The 23810-nt window shown below is 35.8% G+C and overlaps 1 protein-coding gene across 1 annotated transcript in view; it reads right to left on the bottom strand.

The window, feature by feature from the left end:
* Positions 1–23810, bottom strand: part of DPYD (dihydropyrimidine dehydrogenase) — an 870422-nt gene that overhangs the window by 492903 nt on the left and 353709 nt on the right. The window contains exon 11 of the mRNA XM_032155293.2: positions 6614–6824. Within this exon, the coding sequence (XP_032011184.1) occupies positions 6614–6824 (211 nt within the window). The remainder of the gene's footprint in view (positions 1–6613; positions 6825–23810) is intronic.

Genomic DNA, 23810 nt, shown 5'->3' with positions numbered 1-23810 from the left:
AATCTTAGCAGGCCATTTCTTGCCTAACTGGCAATTTCTAGTTCTGAGTTAGGCCAGAACAAGGCAAATTAACCCATGGCCTGCACCTTTTCTCAGTATGGGGGCAAGTGAATCAAAGCTACACTCAAAGCTGCTATTGACAGAATGTTTGATTTACCCCATGAGGCTTTCAAAAACTTTTCTGAGGGCCTTCTAATAAGAGGAACTGATGAGTGATTTAAAAACCTTTTTTTTTTTTTTTTTCCTGAAAACACTCCCTTATGGAACTAATTGCAATCAATGTTATCAAGGGAGCTGATTTCTGAGAGTTGCATTACAGATTCAGAACTATCTAGGTTTTGTGTTTCCTTGTTATCTCTAGTTCCCAGTGAGTGAGCCAAAAGAAAGTGTAGGCAGTGGGTGAAGTATATAAATTCTTTTTCTAAGAGAAGGGTCGTATCTTCCCTGGCTGTGCCCTGAGCTCAGTCACCTTGTCTCCGCTCTACTGAGCAGTGTGGGGCAACATGATGCTGAGTCCATCACCATTCATCCTAACGTATCCCTTCCCAAAACATGGGTTTTTAATCTTAGTTATGTAATCCCATAATTTTCAAGCATTTAAAATCTCAAACTTAGCTGAAAATTCAAAAGTGCTTTCTTTTCTTAAAATACAAATGAATGATCCTTATACTAAACAAAAAAATGTGGTCCAATTTTCATCATTTCTAAGAGGAAGAACCAAAGTCATTTAAAAATATGTGTTTTTTTACATACCTCATTTGCAGAAATTCAAAATGGAGATTTTTTTTTTTTATTATACTTTAAGTTTCAGGGTACATATGCACAACGTGTAGGTTTGTTACATATGTATACATGTGCCATGTTGGTGTGCTGCACCTGGATCAAGAAAATTTGGCAAAATGGGGATTTCTAACAACTAAAAATAGTTGAAGAATTGTTTTTGATGGCATGAAAAACATTAGAATTGATAACAGTTTAAAAATAAATAATACAGTTACAGACTGTTCAATCTTTTTTTCAGGAAAAATCTAACCATATATATTGAACATTTTCTTATTAAAAAAATCATGAATGTATGAGCATCTGCTTCACTTATTTACAAAGTCATGTTGACAGAGCCTCCAAGGTTCCTGATGAAGTCTTGATATTCAAATGATTTTATTCCTAAACAACATGAAGAGCTACATAAAAGTTAATATAAATCAATTTAATTACTAAAATATTGTTTTGTTACAGATTAATAATAACATCTGTAACTTAAGCTTACTATATGCTAGGCCTGTATGTAAATAATTTACATATATTATTAATTCATTTCTTCTAAATAACTCTAGGATGTTGATACTACAGTCATCCCCCTTACACCATGAGGAACATAAAGAACAGGTAGACTAAGTAACTCATTAAGACGATGAAGTTAGAAGGAGAAGAGCCAGGTTTCCAGCTGGGCAGCCTGGCTCCAGAGACCCTGCTCTCAGCCAATATACCAGATAGACTCTAATTAGTGTAATATTTATTGTATTATGAAAAATGCAATAATTTATGCCACAACAAAGGAAAAATTCAGAGCAATAGAATAATAGAATTATTTTTCTAACTTTTACATTTTCAAAGAAAAATAAACCAAGCAGATCCCATCATAGGAAAAAATGGTAACTCATAATAAAATTAATACCCCAACATGAAGCAAGTCAAGTCAAATATGCACTAATATGTCAGTTGCTATTGGGACTACAATTTAGTATAAAGGTGCACTCCTTGCCCTCCTTGGGGTTTATAGGATAATTTGAAAATAAAATAGATTCCAGAAGATCACAGAACATAAATCTTTACAAAGTCAAAATTTCATATAATGAAAGAGTGGTTGTGGTACAGGGTATGGAGGAGGCACAGAATCACAGAATGAGCTAAAGTACATTCATTCAGTTGTCTGAAAGAATATTCAACAAACCATAAAATTATGTCATTCAGATCTCCTAGGAATCTGAGGACACAGGCAACCTTATTGCCTTGGTTGTAAAAATGAAGCCATGAGATTAGTGAAAGGGTGAAAGAATTCTTACAAATTCAAAACTAACAGAAATTTGGGCCCACTTAACAACTGGCAGTTTGGTTCCAACAAGAAAGAGAAGGAGAGATACACTATAAAACAAACAATAAATCAATTAAACCTGATATTGTACCAACAAACAAGAAGAAACACAATTCAATTCAACAAATATTGAAAACAGTGTTTGGCAGAAGAGGAAACGTCCTATATTAGGAAATATATATATTTATATCTTATATAGAAATATATATTCATATCTTTATATTATATTTTATTATACATATATGCATAATAAAATATACATATACACATTTTAAATAAATGTTTAGAACTTTCCAGTGAATGGACAATATTTGTAAAGTAGAAATGCAGTTACAGAAAGTTTGTGCTTAATCTCCTGATAGCCTTTACAGTCTATCTAGAACAATAAAATCCCAAGTTAATGTGATGTGATCTGGAGTCATACATTCTTAGAGGGAATGAAGGAGACTTTTCAAAAGTAGAACCATTTCGAGTTTTTCACAAGAAAGATATTTAAGGCTGAGGTTATATCAACTGAGTCAGAAATTGGACAACATTGCCTTTAAAATTTGAGCTAGTGTTTAACGAAGTATTCAATTAAATTATGCTGATCAGCACATACATATTCCATGCACATGGATATGGAATATGTAGTCTTTTGTTCCTACTTCCCACTCCCTGGTACAATCCAAAAAGTGATGGAAGAAATAGAATTATGCAAAGTAATGATGATTACTTATCACTCTTATTATCCTTAGTGGCAATGAATTAATTAGCAACTATAATCCCAAAATCTTATCCAAGTTGATTTTATAAATGATATACTTATCTTTTCTATAAGCTGTTGAGGCACTTATCATTTTATGATAGGGAATATTTATTACAGATATATTAGGTGTATTACACTAAAAAAGTTATTTTACATTCTCCATTGTGAAACAAATTTAGAAACTTACAAAGATTGTGTAATATTTCAGAAAAAACTGACATTAGAAATGTAATCTCTTTTCAATTTTCTAATTAGCTTACCTTTTCAAGTTCTTATTATTGATATATTTGAGATTTTAAAAGTATTTTCATTTAAAATATTATTGTAATCAGAGACTGCTGAGAGTGTAATTTATCACTGTACTTTATATGTACTCTGTCAAGTTAACTTCATTACTTGAATTTTTCAGTATGTCTTTATGTAATGCATTTACCAAAGATTTTCTGTGTTGCCACTATGGAATGTTCCCTGGCAGGAATAATTCAACAGGGAACAGAAGAAAATATAGGTGGATACACAGAATGTATATAAGGCCATTTGCTGATGTTCTCAAGTGTTGAGAAGTGGAAGCTTTATACCATAGTATAAGATAACATTGGTACATTTAATAAATATTGTAATTAGAAATTTGAACTGAGGTAAAATTTTGAACTTTGGCTATGGGGAGTACTAATGGTACCATTTGCAATAATAGTGAATTTGAGAAAAGATCTGTTTTAGGTAAATCTGATAAGGTGAACTTTTTTTTTACTTTGTGCAAATCTCTTTTAATGTACACATTCCTCACTTTGTAATAAAATTAATTGATTACAGATCTGCCTCCACCCCTAGTCTATGGAATTTTAAGGCCCATGCAATGACTAGCTCATTTTCATACTCTCTAGAATACAATTTGGCACTTGGCATTCATTAGGTACTCAGTAAATGTTTGTCACATGCATGAACAAAAATTTAGGATGAAAGGAGGTCTTCTGAGAAATGGGGAGTGGAAAACTAGATTTCAGAGTCATTTTTACACAAAAAGGAAATAGTGCCTACTGTTAAGTCTAGCCACTGTCTGGCACACAGAAGTTCATTTATATATCTTGAGGAATGAATGCACGTATGAATGGATAAATGAAAGAACGAATAAGACATTCAGTTAACTGAAGAAATAAATATGTTAAGGAAAGAAAATGAATAAATTCTGAACTTTGGAAAGTAAAAAGCTAGAGGAAGAAAAGCAGTCAGTGATAGGCTTGGAAAGGAATAGTTAAAAGAAGAAGCAAGGTAATAGAGTGTCACAAACAAGAATATGTTCTAGTTTTGTTTCCAAGTCTTTTACATTATTTCATTTTAATTCTGACAATAGTCCTGAGAGGTAGAAAGATAAGGTATTATTATACTTTTCTTAGTAGATAAATAAATTGAGCCTCAGAAAGTTTAAGTGACTTGGAGGAGAGCATTTTAAACAGAATTCTTCACATTATCAATCATAAAATGTAGAAAATATAGTAAGGACTGAAAGGATGTCACTGCATTTGACATGCAGTTCACTGAAGTCTGGACAACGTAAGGTTGAAAAGGAGAAAAGTGGAGGGGTGGAAAGAGAAGTAAACATTTTAAAAGATGAATGCATTAAAACAGGTATCACATATGTGATAATTACTAGGTGCCACGCAGAAATGACATCACATAGTGTTAGGATGGGGCAGAATTTATGGTAGAAGAGGATTAACATGAATATCTTCTCTTCTTACCCAAATGGACAACTTGCTTCCAATAAAATGCTTTTCATTTTATTTTACATATATGTGTGCACATGACAGTTTTCTGACTGAAACTATTAAGATTTTAAATCCTATTGAGTAAGATCTTCTTGATCAAATTCTAACAAATACTGCTTCTGTGACTCCTTTCTTTAATGTTTTCCATCCAAAAGAACAGTACTGAAAACATTTGGATGGGAGTCCAGGAATGAATGCTATCTCACACTGCAGCTCTGCCAGCTCCCCTCTCACTTGGAGAATAACTTCTTATTAATGTCAACATGGAAGGCTCCTGGTAAAGTTAGTAATTCTACTTAAGGATAATTTCTACAGGCAGTTTATTATTTCAAATCAGAAGAGGAAAAAAAAATAGCAAAGAAACATTTTTTTCCTTGACTTCTCTAAATGTATAAAGGGTGGCATATGTGAAGTACTAGAAGAAATATACACAGTAAATTCTGCAATAAAATGCATAAATTCTGAAATGACCTAGTCAAACTTGAATAGATCAAATTTTCTCCTTCTTCATATTTTATATGCTAACTTAAATCTTTTATTCTTCATACATATATACACAAATACACATGCCTGCACACACACACACACACACACACACACAAGCACAAGCTTATAAAATCGTATCTGAGATTGCAAAAGCTGTTTTCTGAGTCAAATCTGTTTAGGTTTGTTTAGGAAAAGATAATTCTTATTAATATTAGGATTGCCAATTATGGAACATAAATTTAAATAGTGTTAGGCAAATAATCAACAGAATTGCTAGTTAAACATGATTCAACATTTTACTCAATTTTTGGTGATGTACATAGTATTTAATAATAAGAAGAATGAGATTTTTAAGATAATATAAGCACTTTACATATTGTTCTTTTTTCCTTCCTGAATTCAGTTAAATAAATAAACTATACTCTGACTATGTCTACATACCACATAAATGTCTAGATAAAAAGTGACAAATTTAGGCCATCATCCAGCTATTTGAAAACATTTATCTTGATGACATTAAACATCTGGATGTTTCCAAATACCAAGATGTTTGATGCCCTGCAGATAAAATATCTGATGACTAGTTGAATCCTTTACTTATCTGTGGCATAAAAATATACATTTTCATGTACATATCTCTTCCAACTTCAGACAAAAAATGTAATTTTAGCATGGATATAGTAGGAAGTCATAGGAATCATCAGGTTTAGAGAGATTTTTGGTATGGTTGTTCTTAATGAATCTCTGACCTAGAAAAACACATTTTATTTTCCCTTCAGAAAACAAAAGAGTTAATTGTCATTTCAACAATGTGAATTAAAAGGTAAAAGGATTTGTAAAATGAAGGTGCCTAGATACATAAGCTTTCATCTACAATGACCCACAAAAACACTGTATGTGGGAAAAGTATAACACAAAGTAGTCTTACTTGACTGAATCATTATTCAATTGAAATGTTATATAAAGCATTTCTTTCTCTCATTATCTTTTTAAAAAACATTTTGTTTTTCTTAGCATTTCATTTATGTCATCCAGGTGAAAATGACAGACATTTAAATTTTCTAATTTGATAATTCTGACGTCTGAAGTGATGATCTGGCACAAGGATGGTAATAAACACAAATTCTATTTTTGGCCATTCATTAGATTTTAATTTGTCTGAATCATTGAAGACTGGCTGTTCCAAATACTCTGCCTCATTTTCTTACTCTAGTCTAATTGAAGAAAAAGTCATTCTTCTATAAGAAACAAGGCAAATATCATTATAGAGTAGAATATGTGTTTTGGTTATAAACTTAAAAGAAAGATTAATGTTCTTTTCAATTCTTGCCACTTTAAAAATAATTCTGTATAAGCATTAAATAACATTTCTAAGCCTTTTGAATCAAGATTGCTTTTACTTCTTAACTAGAAGAGGAAAATAAATGTTAAAATGAAAAACAATTCCCTGAAAGCTAGAAACTATGATAGCACTAAAATAACAGACAATTGCATCACACATTTCAGCTCCCAGCACTGTACCTTTAGGATCACTCAGAACTGAACCAAAGGCACTGATGACCACATCGGCTTTCAGATGGACCATCTGATCTTCATCTTCATTCCATTTTCCAGTTTCATCTTGCTCTGTCCGAACAAATTGCATAGCAACAATTCTCCCACCTTTTACTATAACCTTCCGTGGGGACAGGAATGGCAGAAATTCACACTTTTCTTCCTTAGCAAGTTCCATCTAAAACAAAACAGAGAAGAAACTTGAAAATGTTTCTTATTCCACACAGTATTTGATTTCTAATTGAATTATACATGCTAAAGCTTATGATATTAAGTCAATATGCAGCTTTTTCTTTCATCAAATCTGAGTTTCAGTTACCAGTTATTTGCATTTTGTAAATCACTGACTCAGGGAGCCTTGAATTGGAGTTGTAATGTGGACGTTTATAGATCACGGCATCATAAGGTATTTCTCAAGTTTTAAGTACTGCATGCTCTACATTTGGTAGTTTGTGAGGTTTCTGACCATAGTAGCCTATTATTTTTATGTTTTCAATTCAGTAGATTAAGCTCTCTTTTTTTAATCATGCTGCATATTAAAAGAAATACTTCTGTTTATTACCAGGTTGCATACATCCAAGCTGGAAAAAAGTCAATAAAGTGGGTGAGCCAATCTGTGCAAGTACATGATTAGAATGGTAGGGAGGAGAAAAAGACTAGAGAAACTGTAGGAACTAAGAAATAAAAAACATTTTTTCTTCCTTTTATAAAACCACAGAAACAAATACTATAAATGAAAAACTGAGGACAGCGAAACAAGCATGTCCTCCTGATGAATCTCCAGTTCTTCCCCATTTCCTACATAATTCATTCTGCCATAAAATCTGGATACCTCGGTTTCTGTTTGTTTTCATATGCATAATGGAATGTTCATTGAGACAGAATATTAATGTTTATTCATTTGCTTATTTTCCCATTAATTGTTTTTGGGGAAATCCAGGCCTTTGTCAATGCAATCAGAAGTACTATGTTGAATGTCCTTTTTTTAAAAAATGCAAAAATGTCCTACTGAAGTGTTTTGGGATGTTCAGTCTCATTATTTTCCTTCACTCTGAAAGTCAGGCAGATTCTCAATAGGATCCCTGAGTAATGTTTCCACTGAGGTTGTGTGTATGAGGCTTCAAACTAAGAGTTATCTGGGCTTTGTCAAGATGGAAAAACTGAGACATAAAATAATTAACTCAATGTTGTCATCAAGCCATGGGCCCATCTTTCAAAAACCTATCCAGAACTAGTGCCATGCATCACAATCACCTGGAAGGCTCATTAAACCAGACGACGCAGGCCCATTTTCAGAGTTTCTAACTGTGGAGGTTTAAGTGGGGCCTGAGGATTTGCATGTCTAACAAATGCCTAAGGTGATGCTATGCTTCTAGTGCACAGATGATACTTTGTTAACCACTGTCTTTATTAGATTATAGCTGACTGGCTCAGCACTTGGTCTCTATGATGCATTTTCAAAGACAGTAATATTGCCCCAGGGAGCAAAAATTAATTCTTGGGGGAAAGGAAAAAATCCTTAGATATCATAATGGTCTGGTCCCTTCAAAGACCTAAAGGATGTAAACAGTTATACAGTATATCTATGGTATTAAAATTATAGCAGGGAGGATTAAGAAAAAAATCTAAAGATACTCCCAAAAAGGGTAAGAAGAAAATGGTTGGGAAACACTGATCTATACTATACATTATTATGAAGCTATTCAATCTATGTCTTATTTAGGATATTTTTAATATTGTCATTAAAGTCTTAAAAATTGGAACCACATAAAAATTATTACACAGTCTTTCCCTTTTTATTATGAAAATCAAGAAATTAGCAATATAAAACATAACATGTGGGATGTTATGCTGGTAAATACACAAAACAGTTGATATAAAACTGCTCACTCCTCAGACAGGAAGATTAGAGGTAAGCAGAATTGAATCAAATCTGAAAACTGCTCTGCTGCTTATTTGGGATAGTTTCCTTATACATAAAATGGGGAGAACACCATCTCATTAATCAGTATGTGTGGAGTTACTTAAAACAACTCCAAAATGTAAAATGCCTAAAGCAGAATTTAGCATATAGAAGGCTATGTACTCATAGTTGCTATTTTCTGAATTTACTTTTTTTCTCTGAATCATTCTTCAGCTATTCAATATCACTTAGAAATAAGATTGTGATTTCAAGAGAAAGGTGGCCCAATAACAAAGGTTAGTAAAAGGCAGGACAAAGACAAACCTTAGACTCCTCTTTAGTTTTCTACAAAATAAAAATGTATGATTTCTGGAAGGCAAACTATTCCTTGAATAATTAAAATTACGAAATAAATATGATTCCAATATGTAAAATATGTTTTCTGTATCGCTTTTGTCACATTTGTGCCACATATCACCTTATAACTCATCAATATAAACCAGTTTATTGTGTTTCAAAATGTCAAGCGGTGCTACATTTTAATGATAATGCCACACTTGATTGAATAACAACTCCAAATGTTTATGGTTTGAATAAATCAATATACAACGTGTATCTATAACAGTACTGTTTTCTGTGGAGGGCAGAAATGAAACACTGAACTATGCTGTATCTATTGGGAATATGTCTAACAGATTGATTTAGGATCTGTTTGATCCCACTCTATCTTTGCTATCTATTAATACCTCTACAGTATCTGTTATTACATATAGATAATCTCTTATACATTTTGGCAAATTTGGCATTAAATTTGGAAACAAAAATTGGACATGACTAACAAATCAAAAGCTTCTATGAATTTAAAATAAAGATTATTAATCACTGAATGCCTGAGCATGTTTTAGTAATGTTTAGTAATGTTCTCACCATGGTTTTGATTTTTGAGGACCTTGTATAACCATATATAGTTATAAACATAAGAAAACTGGCTTTAGCATATGCTCATCTAAGTGCACCAGGTTTGATTACATGTCTTCAAATATCTAGCAGTCTTACCAATTATCAGACAGTGCACTGGGGATGGCATGAACACTGGACCCCACAGAGATTCGTCTGCATTTTTGCTTTTGAAACTTTAGAGATTTTCTTCACTCACTAATACACGTAGAATTAGACTATTAAGCAGCAGACATAAATCACACCACTTCCTGCTATTTTGCTCCTTCATAGCTAGATTTTCCATTTTACATAAGAAAGGGAAAATTGTTTAAAGAAAAAATAGTAATATCATTTGCATATATATATTTGTTGGGAAAGTATTAATATTGGGAGAGTGAGATCATGTTGAGATTTATCTTGGGAAATAGGGAAATACTAGGACAATGAAAATACAGGGTAAACTTGTATAGTGAATGCTTACCATTTTATGCTGCCTTGGCATCTATTTTAAATATAAGTTGGATTTTGTTATAGCAGAAGAAAGATTCAGTCACCCTTGACACACATAGTTTCCAATTCTATACTGTACCTCCCTGCAGCACCCCCGTTTCTCAGTGTGGTGGATCAAGATATTTGCCTTATACACCTGCTCCCTGATCACCACATCCCTATGAAATGAGTAGATGCAGCCTGCTGGACTGGTCCTGCTGACCCTCCACCCTGCATGGACTGTGCAGACACACCACAGTGACTGCCTCTCAGCCAATGCTTGACGTCCTGGAACTTGTGCCTGCTTGCTTTAAACCAACCAGTTAAAATTCCCCACGAGAAACCTGTTTGGATAACGCCCTGGACCCATAAATAAAGGCACTGGCCCGCAGGTCCCATTTTCTCTTTCGCTCTCTCTCTCTCCATGCACACCTGACCTCTGTGTGTGTGGCCTCTGTGCATGATGTGTACCCCTTCAGGAACTGTAAGTAAGAAAATCTTTATTTCCACCTTGAGCCTGTCCCAATCATTGAAAGAGTGCTCTCATCTTAAAGATCCTAAATGAAAATTGTGACATTACATGTGAAGTGAAATATACTTTGAAATATTTTTGGACATCATAAGGATTTACTTTCACTATTTAACAAATCTATTATTTGTCTTGTTATAAATTTTGTCTTATTATTTTTGTTATTTTTTATTTTATTTTAATTAATTACTTAATTAATTTCAGACGGAGTTTCGCTCTGTTGCCAGTTGCCCAGGCTGGAGGGTAGTGGCAAGATCTCAGCTCACTGCAGTCTCCACCTCCCCAGTTCAAGCGATTCTCCTGCCTCAGTCTTCCAAGTAGCTGAGACTACAGGCACCTGCCACTATGCCTGGCTAATTTTCGTATTTTTAGTAGAGATGGGGTTTTACCCTGTTGGCCAGGTTGGTCTCAAACTCCTGACATCAAGTGATCCGCCCACCTCAGCCTCTCAAAGTACTGGGAATACAGGCGTAAGACACCATGCCCAGCCATAAATCTTGTTTTATAAGAAGATAAATAATAATGGTAATAAGTATTTATAATACTTAAAAGTATTATTTTAAGTGCTTTACATGTAATTCACTTAATTTTCATACAGAAAATACATATAATGCTTTACATGTAACTCAATCTTCAGACAGAAAATGTTATGACACCCGTATATTTGTTACAAAAAAAAAGTATTTAGCTTCAAACCGACTTTGTCTCCCTGCTGTGGTGCAAAAAGCCAAAACCGCACTGGGCATCATCATGATTTTACAGATTTAGCATACAGCCTTAGGCACACTGCTGCTTGCTGGCCTCACGAAGAAAAAAAAAAATCTGTGGACAAGCATTATTTTCTTCCTACAGAAGAGAAACTGAGGCTCAGAGAAGCCAAAAATACATTAAGGGATGAAAAAATCTGAAATCAGGATCTGGCTGAAACTAAATCCTATGTGGTCTTCATTATGTCCAAGAATAGCAATTGTAGTATATTTGAAATAATGAGACTGTATGATTCTAGTTGCTGAACCTCAAACAAAGCAAAGTGGAAAAGGAAAAGCTAAAGTTAAAGGTGAAAGGCTTGGCTAGACATAGGTCCCTTTTGTGGGAAGAGGAGACTCAGGCTTCCCAGTCTAAGCACATTTACAGGTACTATAAAATCATGAAATATAGGAACCACATGATGGATTTATGAACCCAATATTGTAAACGAGTTAATAGAGACACCTTGAATCTAGATAAAGAGTAAATTTAGAACAAAAAGTACTACTTCACAAAGTGGATATTAGGTACACAGAACATATTATCTTAAGATATAAAATTTAAAAACTAACATAGAATTTAAATAAGTTTGTTCAATAGTAAACTCATTCTCAACACTCTTTAGAGGAAGAATACCTTATTTAACATTCTATCCTTTATGTCCAAGAGTGATATTAAAATAGTCAACAATTGATAAGTCAACAACATGAACATTAAGATAGACACCCAGTAAATCAGAATATATGCCAGTCAATAAGCCAATGAAGAGGCATCAAGTGAATGTCACATGGAAGGACAGGACATCAAGATTGGTCACAGCCCTATCTGTGTCTATCAAAATGATTGGCACACAGTAGATCCTGAATACAGTTTTGTTTAGTAGAAAGAAGGACAAATTATTATGAAAATCTGAAGGACATTCAAATTAAGGAAAGTACAACCAACTAGTAGTATACTGAGTGAATGGCTATTAAATATCCATCCCAATGTAAGTAACAGGACACAGCAGAAGACATGCTACCTGCCCAGATCATCCTATGTTGCAAGGTTGAAATAAAAAAGCAAATGGTGTTCCTCCTCAGTTGTCAAGTTATGCTGCTATCAGAAAACATGGACCAAACTGACCGGTAGTCTAACCACATGCAGCATTAATGTTTAAATTAACCAGCCTTCTGTGACAAGTAATTCACAGATGTCAGGGTTAGTGCCTTTTAACAACTAGTGTTTGTCAATAATCATTAATAATCAGTAACTCTGAATCTGGATATGAATGCTTCTCCTCATGGCACCCATATATATTTATTTGTTTGATGGAGCATATCTTTATGAGGGACAACTGGTATATCAAGCAAACATGCCAACCTCTCTTTTCCTAATCTCCACCAATAAACTAGTAAGCAGCTATAAGGGTCCTTTTTTACATTTGACAAATCAGATTGTCACTTTCTTTTTACACAGCAGCGGGAAAGTTAAAAAAAATTCTCAGCTTTGATTTTCACCTCCATATTCAGGAAAGATACGTGGCTGATGCTGAGTGAAATAAAAATAGCATGCTATAAGCATGCAATAATGATCATCATTTTAATGATTATGTAATGTGATGATTTGGTCTGATTAATATTACAGGCATCATACTCTAGAAATTATGAAACAACTTAATTTTCTATAATTAAAAGCATGATGTCAACTCATTTTTAGATTGCACATAGGCAAAGCAAGAATAGGTTATAAACTATAATGAGCAGAGCTCAAAACCAGCATATATTAAATTCTGGGATAACTTCTAATAAGCCAAAGTTTGAGAAGCAATATGAAGAAACAACATTCTTTGTAAAGATTACCCTCTAATACTAATTGACCATTTATCCATTCTATATGAACACAAAAACCTAAAAATATTATTTAGAAGAAAAATTGTTTAGTAGTCCACTTTAGCCAGTGATAAACCTAGAAAATATTATCTCATTTCATCACTGTTAAATTATTGGATGTACCAGAAACATTCAGAGCCATGTGGTAAGAGCACCCTCCATGCATAGATCTAACCAAACAGTTGTTAAATATTATGTACAAAAAAAGTGCTGTGAGCTACAGTTAAAATAAACTCTGCCTTAAAAATCTCGCAGAAGCAGAAAATCAGCATTTGTAGGTAATAATGTATGACAAACATTATTTGCTTGACCCAACTTTAGTCAGGTTTCTGAACCTTTTCCTAAGCCCACTTGTGTGCTTTTTTGTAAAATCCAGATTTAGCAATAACCCTGCTAAGTCAGTTTAGCAAAATCCCTCACCCTTGATATCTAATCATCTTCAATATCTCATCAGGTACCTCATCCTCCACTATGACCCAGGTGATGTCTGACCCTCGCCTGTCTTCTGCAAGAATCCTGTTAGATTGATTTAGCCAACAGGATTAAGCCTTACCTTAATATTTCCTTTCAGTAATAGTTTATCTACTCACCCGCAACCTACTCCTTGGCTATTACTTCCTACCTCCGCATTCTGTATTTGGAGTTTAACTCTCATTTGGGGGATAAAAAGTGTCATCAGATATTGATAATGGAGGGTTCTTGCTAAAACCGCACTTTACAGGGAAGTACACAGGTGGGCCTTGGAGAAGGTTTAGGAGCCTGATTAAAATTTGGCCTTTGGGAGGCCGAGACAGGCAGATCACGAGGTCTGGAGATCCAGACCATCCTGGCTAACACGGTGAAACCCTGTCTCTACTAAAAATGCAACAACAACACAAAAAATTAGCCGGGCGTGGTGGTGGGCGCCTGTAGTCCCAGCTACTCAGGAGGCTGAGGCAGGAGAATGGCGTGAACCTGGGAAGTGGAGCTTGCAGTGAGCTGAGATCACACCATTGCACTCCAGCCTGGGCAACACAGCAAGACTCGGTCTCAAAAAAAAAAAAAAAAAAAAAAAAATTGGCCAGGTTAGGAATCTTTGTCATGTGTAAAGGCAGTGTACTTGAATGGCACATAAATGGGCATTTCACCTAGCAGTAGTGCAGATCAAGGAAGGGCAGCGCTGCTGGGCACGGTAGCTCAGGCCTATAATCTCAGTGCTTTGGAAGGTCGAGGTGTTTAAGGCTATGAGTTCAAGACTAGCCTGGGTAAAATAGAGAAACCTCATCTCTACTAAATCTTTTTTTTTAATTAGCCAGGTATGGTGGCATCTGCCTGTAGTCCCAGCTACTTGGAAAGCTGAGGTGGGAGGATCTCTACAGCCCAGGTGTTTGGGATTGCAATGAGCTGTGATCACGCCACTGCATTCCGGCCTTGGTGACAGAGCAAGATCCTGTCTTTAAAAAAAAAAAAAAAAAGGACAGCAGGGAAAAAGTGCTATATCCTTGAAAGAAAAGTAGGAATTAATCACTGGAAAGGAATTAGTTACTAGGAAGTTCTTGTATGGAATCCATTCTCTCTCTTTGAAGAAGTGGGTGTGGAAGGGTAAAGGAGTTTATCTCAAGAAGAAAAGAAGGGAAGCAGCTTGGTTAAAGCTCTATGTAATATATAAACATCCTAATGCGAAACGAACTATTGTCATTTATAAGTGGAAGAGTCCTTACCAATGGAATGCTTTTGGCATGGCATATCTGTTAGTTTAGGATTGCTATAGTAAACAAACCTGGAAACGTGAATTTAAGGGGCATAGATCACTATAAAGAGTAATGCAAGTTACATAACTATCTGAGTATAAATTAGATGTCTCATAAGTGAAACAACTTTCTTTGATCTAAGTGATGGAGCTACTTACATGACTTAGAGACCACATGTTAATCTGGTTTAGAGCAAATCCTAATGCAGCAAGATAGAACCTGAGGAACTCTGTGGGCAGTGGTCCTGCACTTCTTGCTCACCTGACAGTTTGTTTTTAATTGTATCCTTGAAGTTAACAATAAAGTTTGATACAGAGTGATATTTAATTCATATGAGTTTGATTTCACAATCTAATCTTCTAGTTATTTTGGTTACCAAGGACATGAAGGAGGGCATTAAACTTGGCCCATTCACACTTGATCTCATATTCTTTAATTTACTAAACAGTTTTTTAATATTTAGTAATTTTTGACTTATTTTATTTTGAGTGGTGAAATGCAGAACAATTTTTATATGTTAATTAATCTCTGGCCTGTAAAAGCAAATTCTGCAATTATTCTTTTAATTAGGCAAAAAAAGTTTGCTGAGACCACAAATTGACATTCCTTCTTTTAGTACCTGGTATGGTATTATAGGCTTCATTCACATATAGAATGTTTTCATTTCAAGTTTTTTAAAGTTGAAGAATCTTGAATATAAAGAAACATTTCTCCAAATGAGAGTTGTACTACACACTGGATAAATATAGTCGTCCCTTAACTGAGTCCTTACTAATTTTATTGTGTCACTATTGTGCTGCAAAACCCAGATATGCAATGTAAGGAATAATTTAGAGACTTAAAATGCCTTGACACAACTATCATTAAATACATCTCTTTTAACAAGTAAAGAGTTGATTTTTTTTGTAGTTGTGGTTTGTTTTTTGAGATGGAGTCTGACTCTGTCGCCCAGGCTGGAGTGCAGGGGCGTGATCTCCACACACTGTAAGCTCTGCCTCCCGGGTTCACGCCATTCTCCTGTCTCAGTCTCTTGGGTAGCTGGGACTACAGGCACCCACCACCACACCTGGCTGTTTTTTTGTATTTTTAGTAGAGACGGGGTTTCACTGTGTTAGCCAGGATGGTCTCAAGCTCCTGACCTCGTGATCCGCCCGCCCCGGCCTCCCAAAGTGCTGGCATTACGGGCATGAACCACTGCGCCTGGCCAAAAAGAGAATTTTTAAACACTATTCCTTTACTACTGATGACATTTTCTTAAACCTAACACCTATTTTCATCTTAGGTTTTGATGGATTCAAGCCTTCCTGGCAGCTGTTGGAGTAGCTCACAAAACTACGTCCTGTGTAACTTGGTGCCTTGTAGTTCCTCCTTTAATCTTAAAATGCCTCCATGTATAAATTCTTTACAAATTAGGATCATCTGTTTCCTGCCACTTGCTAATACTCTTGGATTCTAGTAATTTTTATTAATTTTTGCTTTTTTATATATTACTTGCTCGTATTACCTTTTTTTTTTTTTTTTTTTTAGTTCTCAGCTATCTTTTAAGAGACTGAAAACTAGGGATAATTTACTTTTTTAGTCTACTTTTAATGTTAGATTGACATAAAAATGTGACAAAATAATTTTTTTAACAGTTTAAAATAAAATGTGCACTTATTCCAGTCTATCATTGTTGGACACTTGGGTTGGTTCCAAGTCTTTGCTATTGTGAATAGTGCTGCAATAAACATATGTGTGCATGTGTCTTTAGAGCAGCATGATTTATAATCCTTTGGGTGTATACCCAGTAATGGGATGGCTGAGTCAAATGGTATTTCTAGTTCTAGATCCCTGAGGAATCGCCACACTGTCTTCTACAATGGTTGAACTAGTTTACAGTCCCACCAACAGTGTAAAAGTGTTCCTATTTCTCCACATCCTCTCCAGCACCTGTTGTTTCCTGACTTTTTAATGATGGCCATTCTAACTGGCGTGAGATGGTATCTCATTGTGGTTTTGATTTGCATTCCTCTGATGGCCAGTGATGATGAGCATTTTTTCATGTGTTTTTTGGCTGTATAAATGTCTTCTTTTGAGAAGTGTCTGTTCATGTCCTTTGCCCACTTTTTGATGGGGTTGTTTTTTTTTTGTAAATTTGTTTGAGTTCATTGTAGATTCTGGATATTAGCCCTTTGTCAGATGAGTAGGTTGCAAAAATTTTCTCCCATTCTGTAGGTTGCCTGTTCACTCTGATGGTGGTTTCTTTTGCTGTGCAGAAGCTCTTTAGTTTAATTAGATCCCATTTGTCAATTTTGGCTTTTGTTGCCATTGTTTTTGGTGTTTTAGACATGAAGTCCTTGCCCATGCCTATGTCCTGAATGGTATTGCCTAGGTATTCTTCTGGTTTTAGGTCTAACATGTGAGTCTTTAATCCATCTTGAATTAATTTTTGTGGCACATATACACCACGGAATACTAATGCAGCCATAAAAAATGATGAGTTCATGTCATTTGTAGGGACATGGATGAAGCTGGAAACCATCATTCTCAGCAAACTATCGCAAGGACAAAAGCCAAACACCACATGTTCTCACTCATAGGTGGGAATTGAAAAATGAGAACACATGGACACAGGAAGGGGAACATCACACACCGGGGACTGTTGTGGAGTGGGGGGAGCAGGGAGGGATAGCATTAGGTCCTATACCTAATGCTAAATGACGAGTTAATGGGTGCAGCACACCAACATGGCACATGTATACATATGTAACAAACCTGCACGTTGTGCACATGTACCCTAAAACTTAAAGTATAATAATAATAATAAAAAAGAAATAAAATAAAATAAAATGTGTACTTATTTAAAAGCTATCAGAAATAATTTTGAGTTATATGTATATATATATAAAATTATATATTCTGAAAATTTCATATTAAAGTCTTCCTACAAAGTTTTCAATGCCTTTAATATATTGGTTAATTCAACATGCCTCACTGGTCAGCCACCTTGAATCAAGGACTGCACTATATGTTGAGTCAGATACCAAGTTGAATTCATCAATCAAATAAAGAAGCTTGTATTTCAGTTTATGGAATAAGTATAAAGTATAAGTACCCTATGTGATAAATTCTATTAACAGCAGGAAGCATAAAAAGCCCACAGAAAAGAGAAATTAAATTGGCAGGGAACTAAGGAAGCCTTCAAGAGAAAATGACATTTGGAGCAGACCTTGAAGGATGAGTTCATGTGTAGTAGTTAGGGGCTCCCCTGGTACTAAGATATTAAGTACACCTCTAAGACTTTATGATGACAGGGGGATGACACATTCCAAGGATCTATATATGTTTATCTTTTTGAAAATTGTATAGTATGAAAAAGGTAGAATAGAAAAGTATAGTATGAAAAGGTAGAATAGAATTTTAGAATTTAGAATTTTAGAAAAAAATTTTAAATTTTTTTAAAAAATCACTTTTTTTTTTTTGTATTGAATTTTTTTTTTTTTCTTCTGAAAAAAATTTTATTATGGAAATTTTCAAACATAGACAAAGATAGGGAGATTAGGATAATAAATCCCTACGTGCCCTTCACCTAGTTTCTGCTGTCAATGCAATCCTCATCTTGTTTCATGTACACCTCAACCGACTTCTCCCCACGTATTATTATTTTTTTTTTTTTCTTAAGGGCAACCCATAAATCCTCTCCAGTGGCAGGGAGGGTTTCCCCCGCTCCCTCTTTTTTTTAATTTTTTTTTTATTATACTTTAGGGTTTTAGGGTACATGTGCACAATGTGCAGGTTTGTTACATATGTATCCATGTGCCATGTTGATTTCGTTTTCCAGTTTCATCCATGTCCCTACAAAGGACACGAACTCATCATTTTTTATGGCTGCATAGTATTCCATGGTGTATATGTGCCACATTTTCTTAATCCAGTCTATTGTTGTTGGACATTTGGGTTGGTTCCAAGTCTTTGCTATTGTGAATAGTGCTGCAATAAACATACGTGTGCATGTGTCTTTATAGCAGCATGATTTATAGTCCTTTGGGTATATACCCAGTAATGGGATGGCTGGGTCAAATGGTATTTCTAGTTCGAGATCCCTGAGGAATCGCCACACTGACTTCCACAATGGTTGAACTAGTTTACAGTCCCACCAACAGTGTAAAAGTGTTCCTATTTCTCCACATCCTCTCCAGCACCTGTTGTTTCCTGATTTTTTAATGATGGCCATTCTAACTGGTGTGAGATGGTATCTCACTGTGGTTTTGATTTGCATTTCTCTGATGGCCAGTGATGATGAGCATTTCTTCATGTGTTTTTTGGCTGCATAAATGTCTTCTTTTGAGAAGTGTCTGTTCATGTCCTCTGCCCACTTTTTGATGGGGTTGTTTGTTTTTTTCTTGTAAATTTGTTTGAGTTCATTGTAGATTCTGGATATTAGCCCTTTGTCAGATGAGTAGGTTGCAAAAATTTTCTCCCATTCTGTAGGTTGCCTGTTCACTCTGATGATAGTTTCTTTTGCTGTGCAGAAGCTCTTTAGTTTAATGAGATCCCATTTGTCGATTTTGGCTTTTGTTGCCATTGCTTTTGGTGTTTTAGACATGAAGTCCTTGCCCACGCCTATGGCCTGAATGGTATTGCCTAGGTTTTCTTGTAGGATTTTAATGGTTTTAGGTCTAACATATAAGTCTTTAATCCATCTTGAATTAATTTTTGTATAAGGTGTAAGGAAGGGATCCAGTTGCAGCTTTCTACATATGGCTAGCCAGTTTTCCCAGCACCATTTATCAAATAGGGAATCCTTTCCCCATTTCTTGTTTTTGTCAGGTTTGTCAAAGATCAGATAGTTGTAGCTATGCGGCATCATTTCTGAGGGCTCTGTTCTGTTCCATTGATCTATGTCTCTGTTGTGGTACCAGTACCACGCTGTTTTGGTTACTGTAGCCTTGTAGTATAGTTTAAAGTCAGGTAGCGTGATGCCTCCAGCTTTGTTCTTTTGGCTTAGGATTGACTTGGCGATGCGGGCTCTTTTTTGGTTCCATATGAACTTTAAAGTAGTTTTTTCCAATTCTGTGAAGAAAGTCATTGGTAGCTTGATGGGGATGGCATTGAATCTATAAATGACCTTGGGCAGTATGGCCATTTTCACGATATTGATTCTTCCAACCCATGAGCATGGAATGTTCTTCCATTTGTTTGTATCCTCTTTGATTTCATTGAGCAGTGGTTTGTAGTTCTCCTTGAAGAGGTCCTTCACATCCCTTGTAAGTTGGATTCCTAGGTATTTTATTCTCTTTGAAGCAATTGTGAATGGGAGTTCACTCATGATTTGGCTCTCTGTTTGTCTGTGATTGGTGTACAAGAATGCTTGTGATTTTTGTACATTGATTTTGTATCCTGAGACTTTGCTGAAGTTGCTAATCAGCTTAAGGAGATTTTGGGCTGAGACAATGGGGTTTTCTAGATATACAATCATGTCATCTGCAAACAGGGACAATTTGACTTCCTCTTTTCCTAGTTGAATACCCTTTATTTCCTTCTCCTGCCTGATTGCTATGGCCAGAACTTCCAGCACTATGTTGAATAGGAGCGGTGAGAGAGGGCATCCCTGTCTTGTGCCAGTTTTCAGAGGGAATGCTTCCAGTTTTTGCCCATTCAGTATGATATTGGCTGTGGGTTTGTCATAGATAGCTCTTATTATTTTGAGATACGTCCCATCAATACCTAATTTATTGAGAGTTTTTAGCATGAAGGGTTGTTGAATTTTGTCAAAGGCCTTTTCTGCATCTATTGAGATAATCATGTGGTTTTTGTCTTTGGTTCTGTTTATATGCTGGATTACATTTATTGATTTGCGTGTGTTGAACCAGCCTTGCATCCCAGGGATGAAGCCCACTTGATCATGGTGGATAAGCTTTTTGATGTGCTGCTGGATTCGGTTTGCCAGTATTTTATTGAGGATTTTTGCATCAATGTTCATCAAGGATATTGGTCTGAAATTCTCTTTTTTGGTTATGTCTCTGCCAGGTTTTGGTATCAGGATGATGCTGGCTTCATAAAACGTGTTAGGGAGGATTCCCTCTTTTTCTATCGATTGGAATAGTTTCAGAAGGAATGGTACCAGTTCCTCCTTGTACCTCTGGTAGAATTCGGCTGTGAATCCATCAGGTCCTGGACTTTTTTTGGTTGGTAAGCTATTGATTATTGCCACAATTTCAGAACCTGTTATTGGTCTATTCAGAGATTCAACTTCTTCCTGGTTTAGTCTTGGGAGGGTGTATGTGTCAAGGAATTTATCCATTTCTTCTAGATTTTCTAGTTTATTTGCATAGAGGTGTTTGTAGTATTCTCTGATGGTAGATTGTATTTCTGTGGGATCGGTGGTGATATCCCCTTTTTCGTTTTTTATTGCATCTATTTGATTCTTCTCTCTTTTCTTCTTTATTAGTCTTGCTAGCGGTCCATCAATTTTGTTGATCTTTTCAAAAAACCAGCTCCTGGATTCATTAATTTTTTGAAGGGTTTTCTGTGTCTCTATTTCCTTCAGTTCTGCTCTGATTTTAGTTATTTCTAGCCTTCTGCTAGCTTTTGAATGTGTTTGCTCTTGCTTTTCTAGTTCTTTTAATTGTGATGTTAGGGTGTCAATTTTGGATCTTTCCTGCTTTCTCTTGTGGGCATTTAGTGCTATAAATTTCCCTCTACACACTGCTTTGAATGTGTCCCAGAGATTCTGGTATGTTGTGTCTTTGTTCTCGTTGGTTTCAAAGAACATCTTTATTTCTGCCTTCATTTCATTATGTACCCAATAGTCATTCAGGAGCAGGTTGTTCAGTTTCCATGTAGTTGAGCGGTTTTGAGTGAGTTTCTTAATCCTGAGTTCTAGTTTGATTGCACTGTGGTCTGAGAGACAGTTTGTTATAATTTCTGTTCTTTTACATTTGCTGAGGAGAGCTTTACTTCCAACTATGTGGTCAATTTTGGAATAGGTGTGGTGTGGTGCTGAAAAAAATGTATATTCTGTTGACTTGGGGTGGAGAGTTCTGTAGATGTCTATTAGGTCCACTTTATGTAGAGCTGAGTTCAATTCCTGGATATCCTTGTTAACTTTCTGTCTCGTTGATCTGTCTAATGCTGACAGTGGGGTGTTAAAATCTCCCATTATTATTGTGTGGGAGTTTAAGTCCCTTTGTAGGTCACTGAAGACTTGCTTTATGAATCTGGGTGCTCCTGTGTTGGGTGCATATATATTTAGGATAGTTAGCTCTTCTTGTTGAATTGATCCCTTTACCATTATGTAATGGCCTTCTTTGTCTCTTTTGATCTTTGTTGGTTTAAAGTCTATTTTATCAGAGACTAGGATTGCAACCCCTGCCTTTTTTTGTTTTCCAGTTGCTTGATAGATCTTCCTCCATCCCTTTATTTTGAGTCTATGTGTGTCTCTGCACGTGAGATGGGTTTCCTGAATACAGCACACTGATGGGTCCTGACTCCTTATCCAGTTTGCCAGTCTGTGTCTTTTGATTGGAGCATTTAGCCCATTTACATTTAACGTTAATATTGTTATGTGTGAATCTGATCCTGTCATTATGATCTTAGTTGGTTATTTTGCTCGTTAGTTGCTATTGTTTCTTCCTAGCCTCGATGGTCTTTACAATTTGGCATGTTTTTGCAGTGGCTGGTACCGGTTGTTCCTTTCCATGTTTAGTGCTTCCTTCAGGAGCTCTTTTAGGGCAGGCCTGGTGGTGACAAAATCACTCAGCGTTTGCTTGTCTGTAAAGTATTTTATTTCTCCTTCACTTATGAAGCTTAGTTTGGCGGGATAGCAAATTCTGGGTTGAAAATTCTTTTCTTTAAGAATGTTGAATATCGGCCCCCACTCTCTTCTGGCTTGTAGAGTTTCTGCTGAGAGATCAGCTGTTAGTCTGATGGGCTTCCCTTTGTGGGTAACCCGACCTTTCTCTCTGGCTGCCCTTAACATTTTTTCCTTCATTTCAACTTTGGTGAATCTGACAATTATGTGTCTTGGAGTTGCCCTTCTCGAGGAGTATCTTTGTGGCGTTCTCTGTATTTCCTGAATCTGAATGCTGGCCTGCCTTGCTAGATTGGGGAAGTTCTCCTGGATAATATCTTGCAGAGTGTTTTCCAACTTGGTTCCATTCTCCCCATCATTTTCAGGTACACCAATCAGACGTAGGTTTGGTCTTTTCACATAGTCCCAAATTTCTTGGAGGCTTTGTTCATTTCTTTTTATTCTTTTTTCTCTAAACTTCCCTTCTCTCTTCATTTCATTCATTTCATCTTCCATCAGTGATACCCTTTCTTCCAGTTGATCGCATCTGCTACTGAGGCTTCTGCAATCTTCGCGTAGTTCTCGAAACTTGGCTTTCAGCTCCATCAGCTCCTTTAAGCCCTTCTCTCCATTGGTTATTCTAGTTATCCATTCTTCTAATATTTTTTCAAAGTTTTTAACTTCTTTGCTATTGTTTTGAATTTCCTCTCGTAGCTCAGAGTAGTTTGATCGTCTGAAGCCTTCTTCTCTCAACTCATCAAAGTCATAATCCATCCAGCTTTGTTCCGTTGCTGGTGAGGAACTGCGTTCCTTTGGAGGAGGAGAGGTGCTCTGTTTTTTAGAGTTTCCAGTTTTTCTGCTCTGTTTTTTCCCCATCTTTGTGGTTTTATCTACTTTTTGTCTTTGATGATGGTGATGTACAGATGAGTTTTTGGTGTGGATGTCCTTTCTGTTTGTTAGTTTTCCTTCTACCAGACAGGACCCTCAGCTGCAGGTCTGTTGGAGTTTACTAGAGGTCCACTCCAGACCCTGTTTGGCTGGGTGTCAGCAGCGGTGGCTGCAGAACAGCGGATTTTCGTGAGACCACAAATTCAGCTGTCTGATAGTTCGTCTGAAAGTTTTGTCTCAGAGGAGTACCCGGTTGAATGAGGTGTCAGTCTGTCCCTACTGGGGGGGTGCCTCCCA

The sequence above is a fragment of the Hylobates moloch genome, unplaced genomic scaffold, assembly GCF_009828535.3.
Source record: "Hylobates moloch isolate HMO894 unplaced genomic scaffold, HMol_V3 SCAFFOLD_5, whole genome shotgun sequence".
In the NCBI taxonomy this organism is placed as follows: domain Eukaryota; kingdom Metazoa; phylum Chordata; class Mammalia; order Primates; family Hylobatidae; genus Hylobates; species Hylobates moloch.
This window is presented reverse-complemented; position numbering and strand designations above follow the sequence as displayed.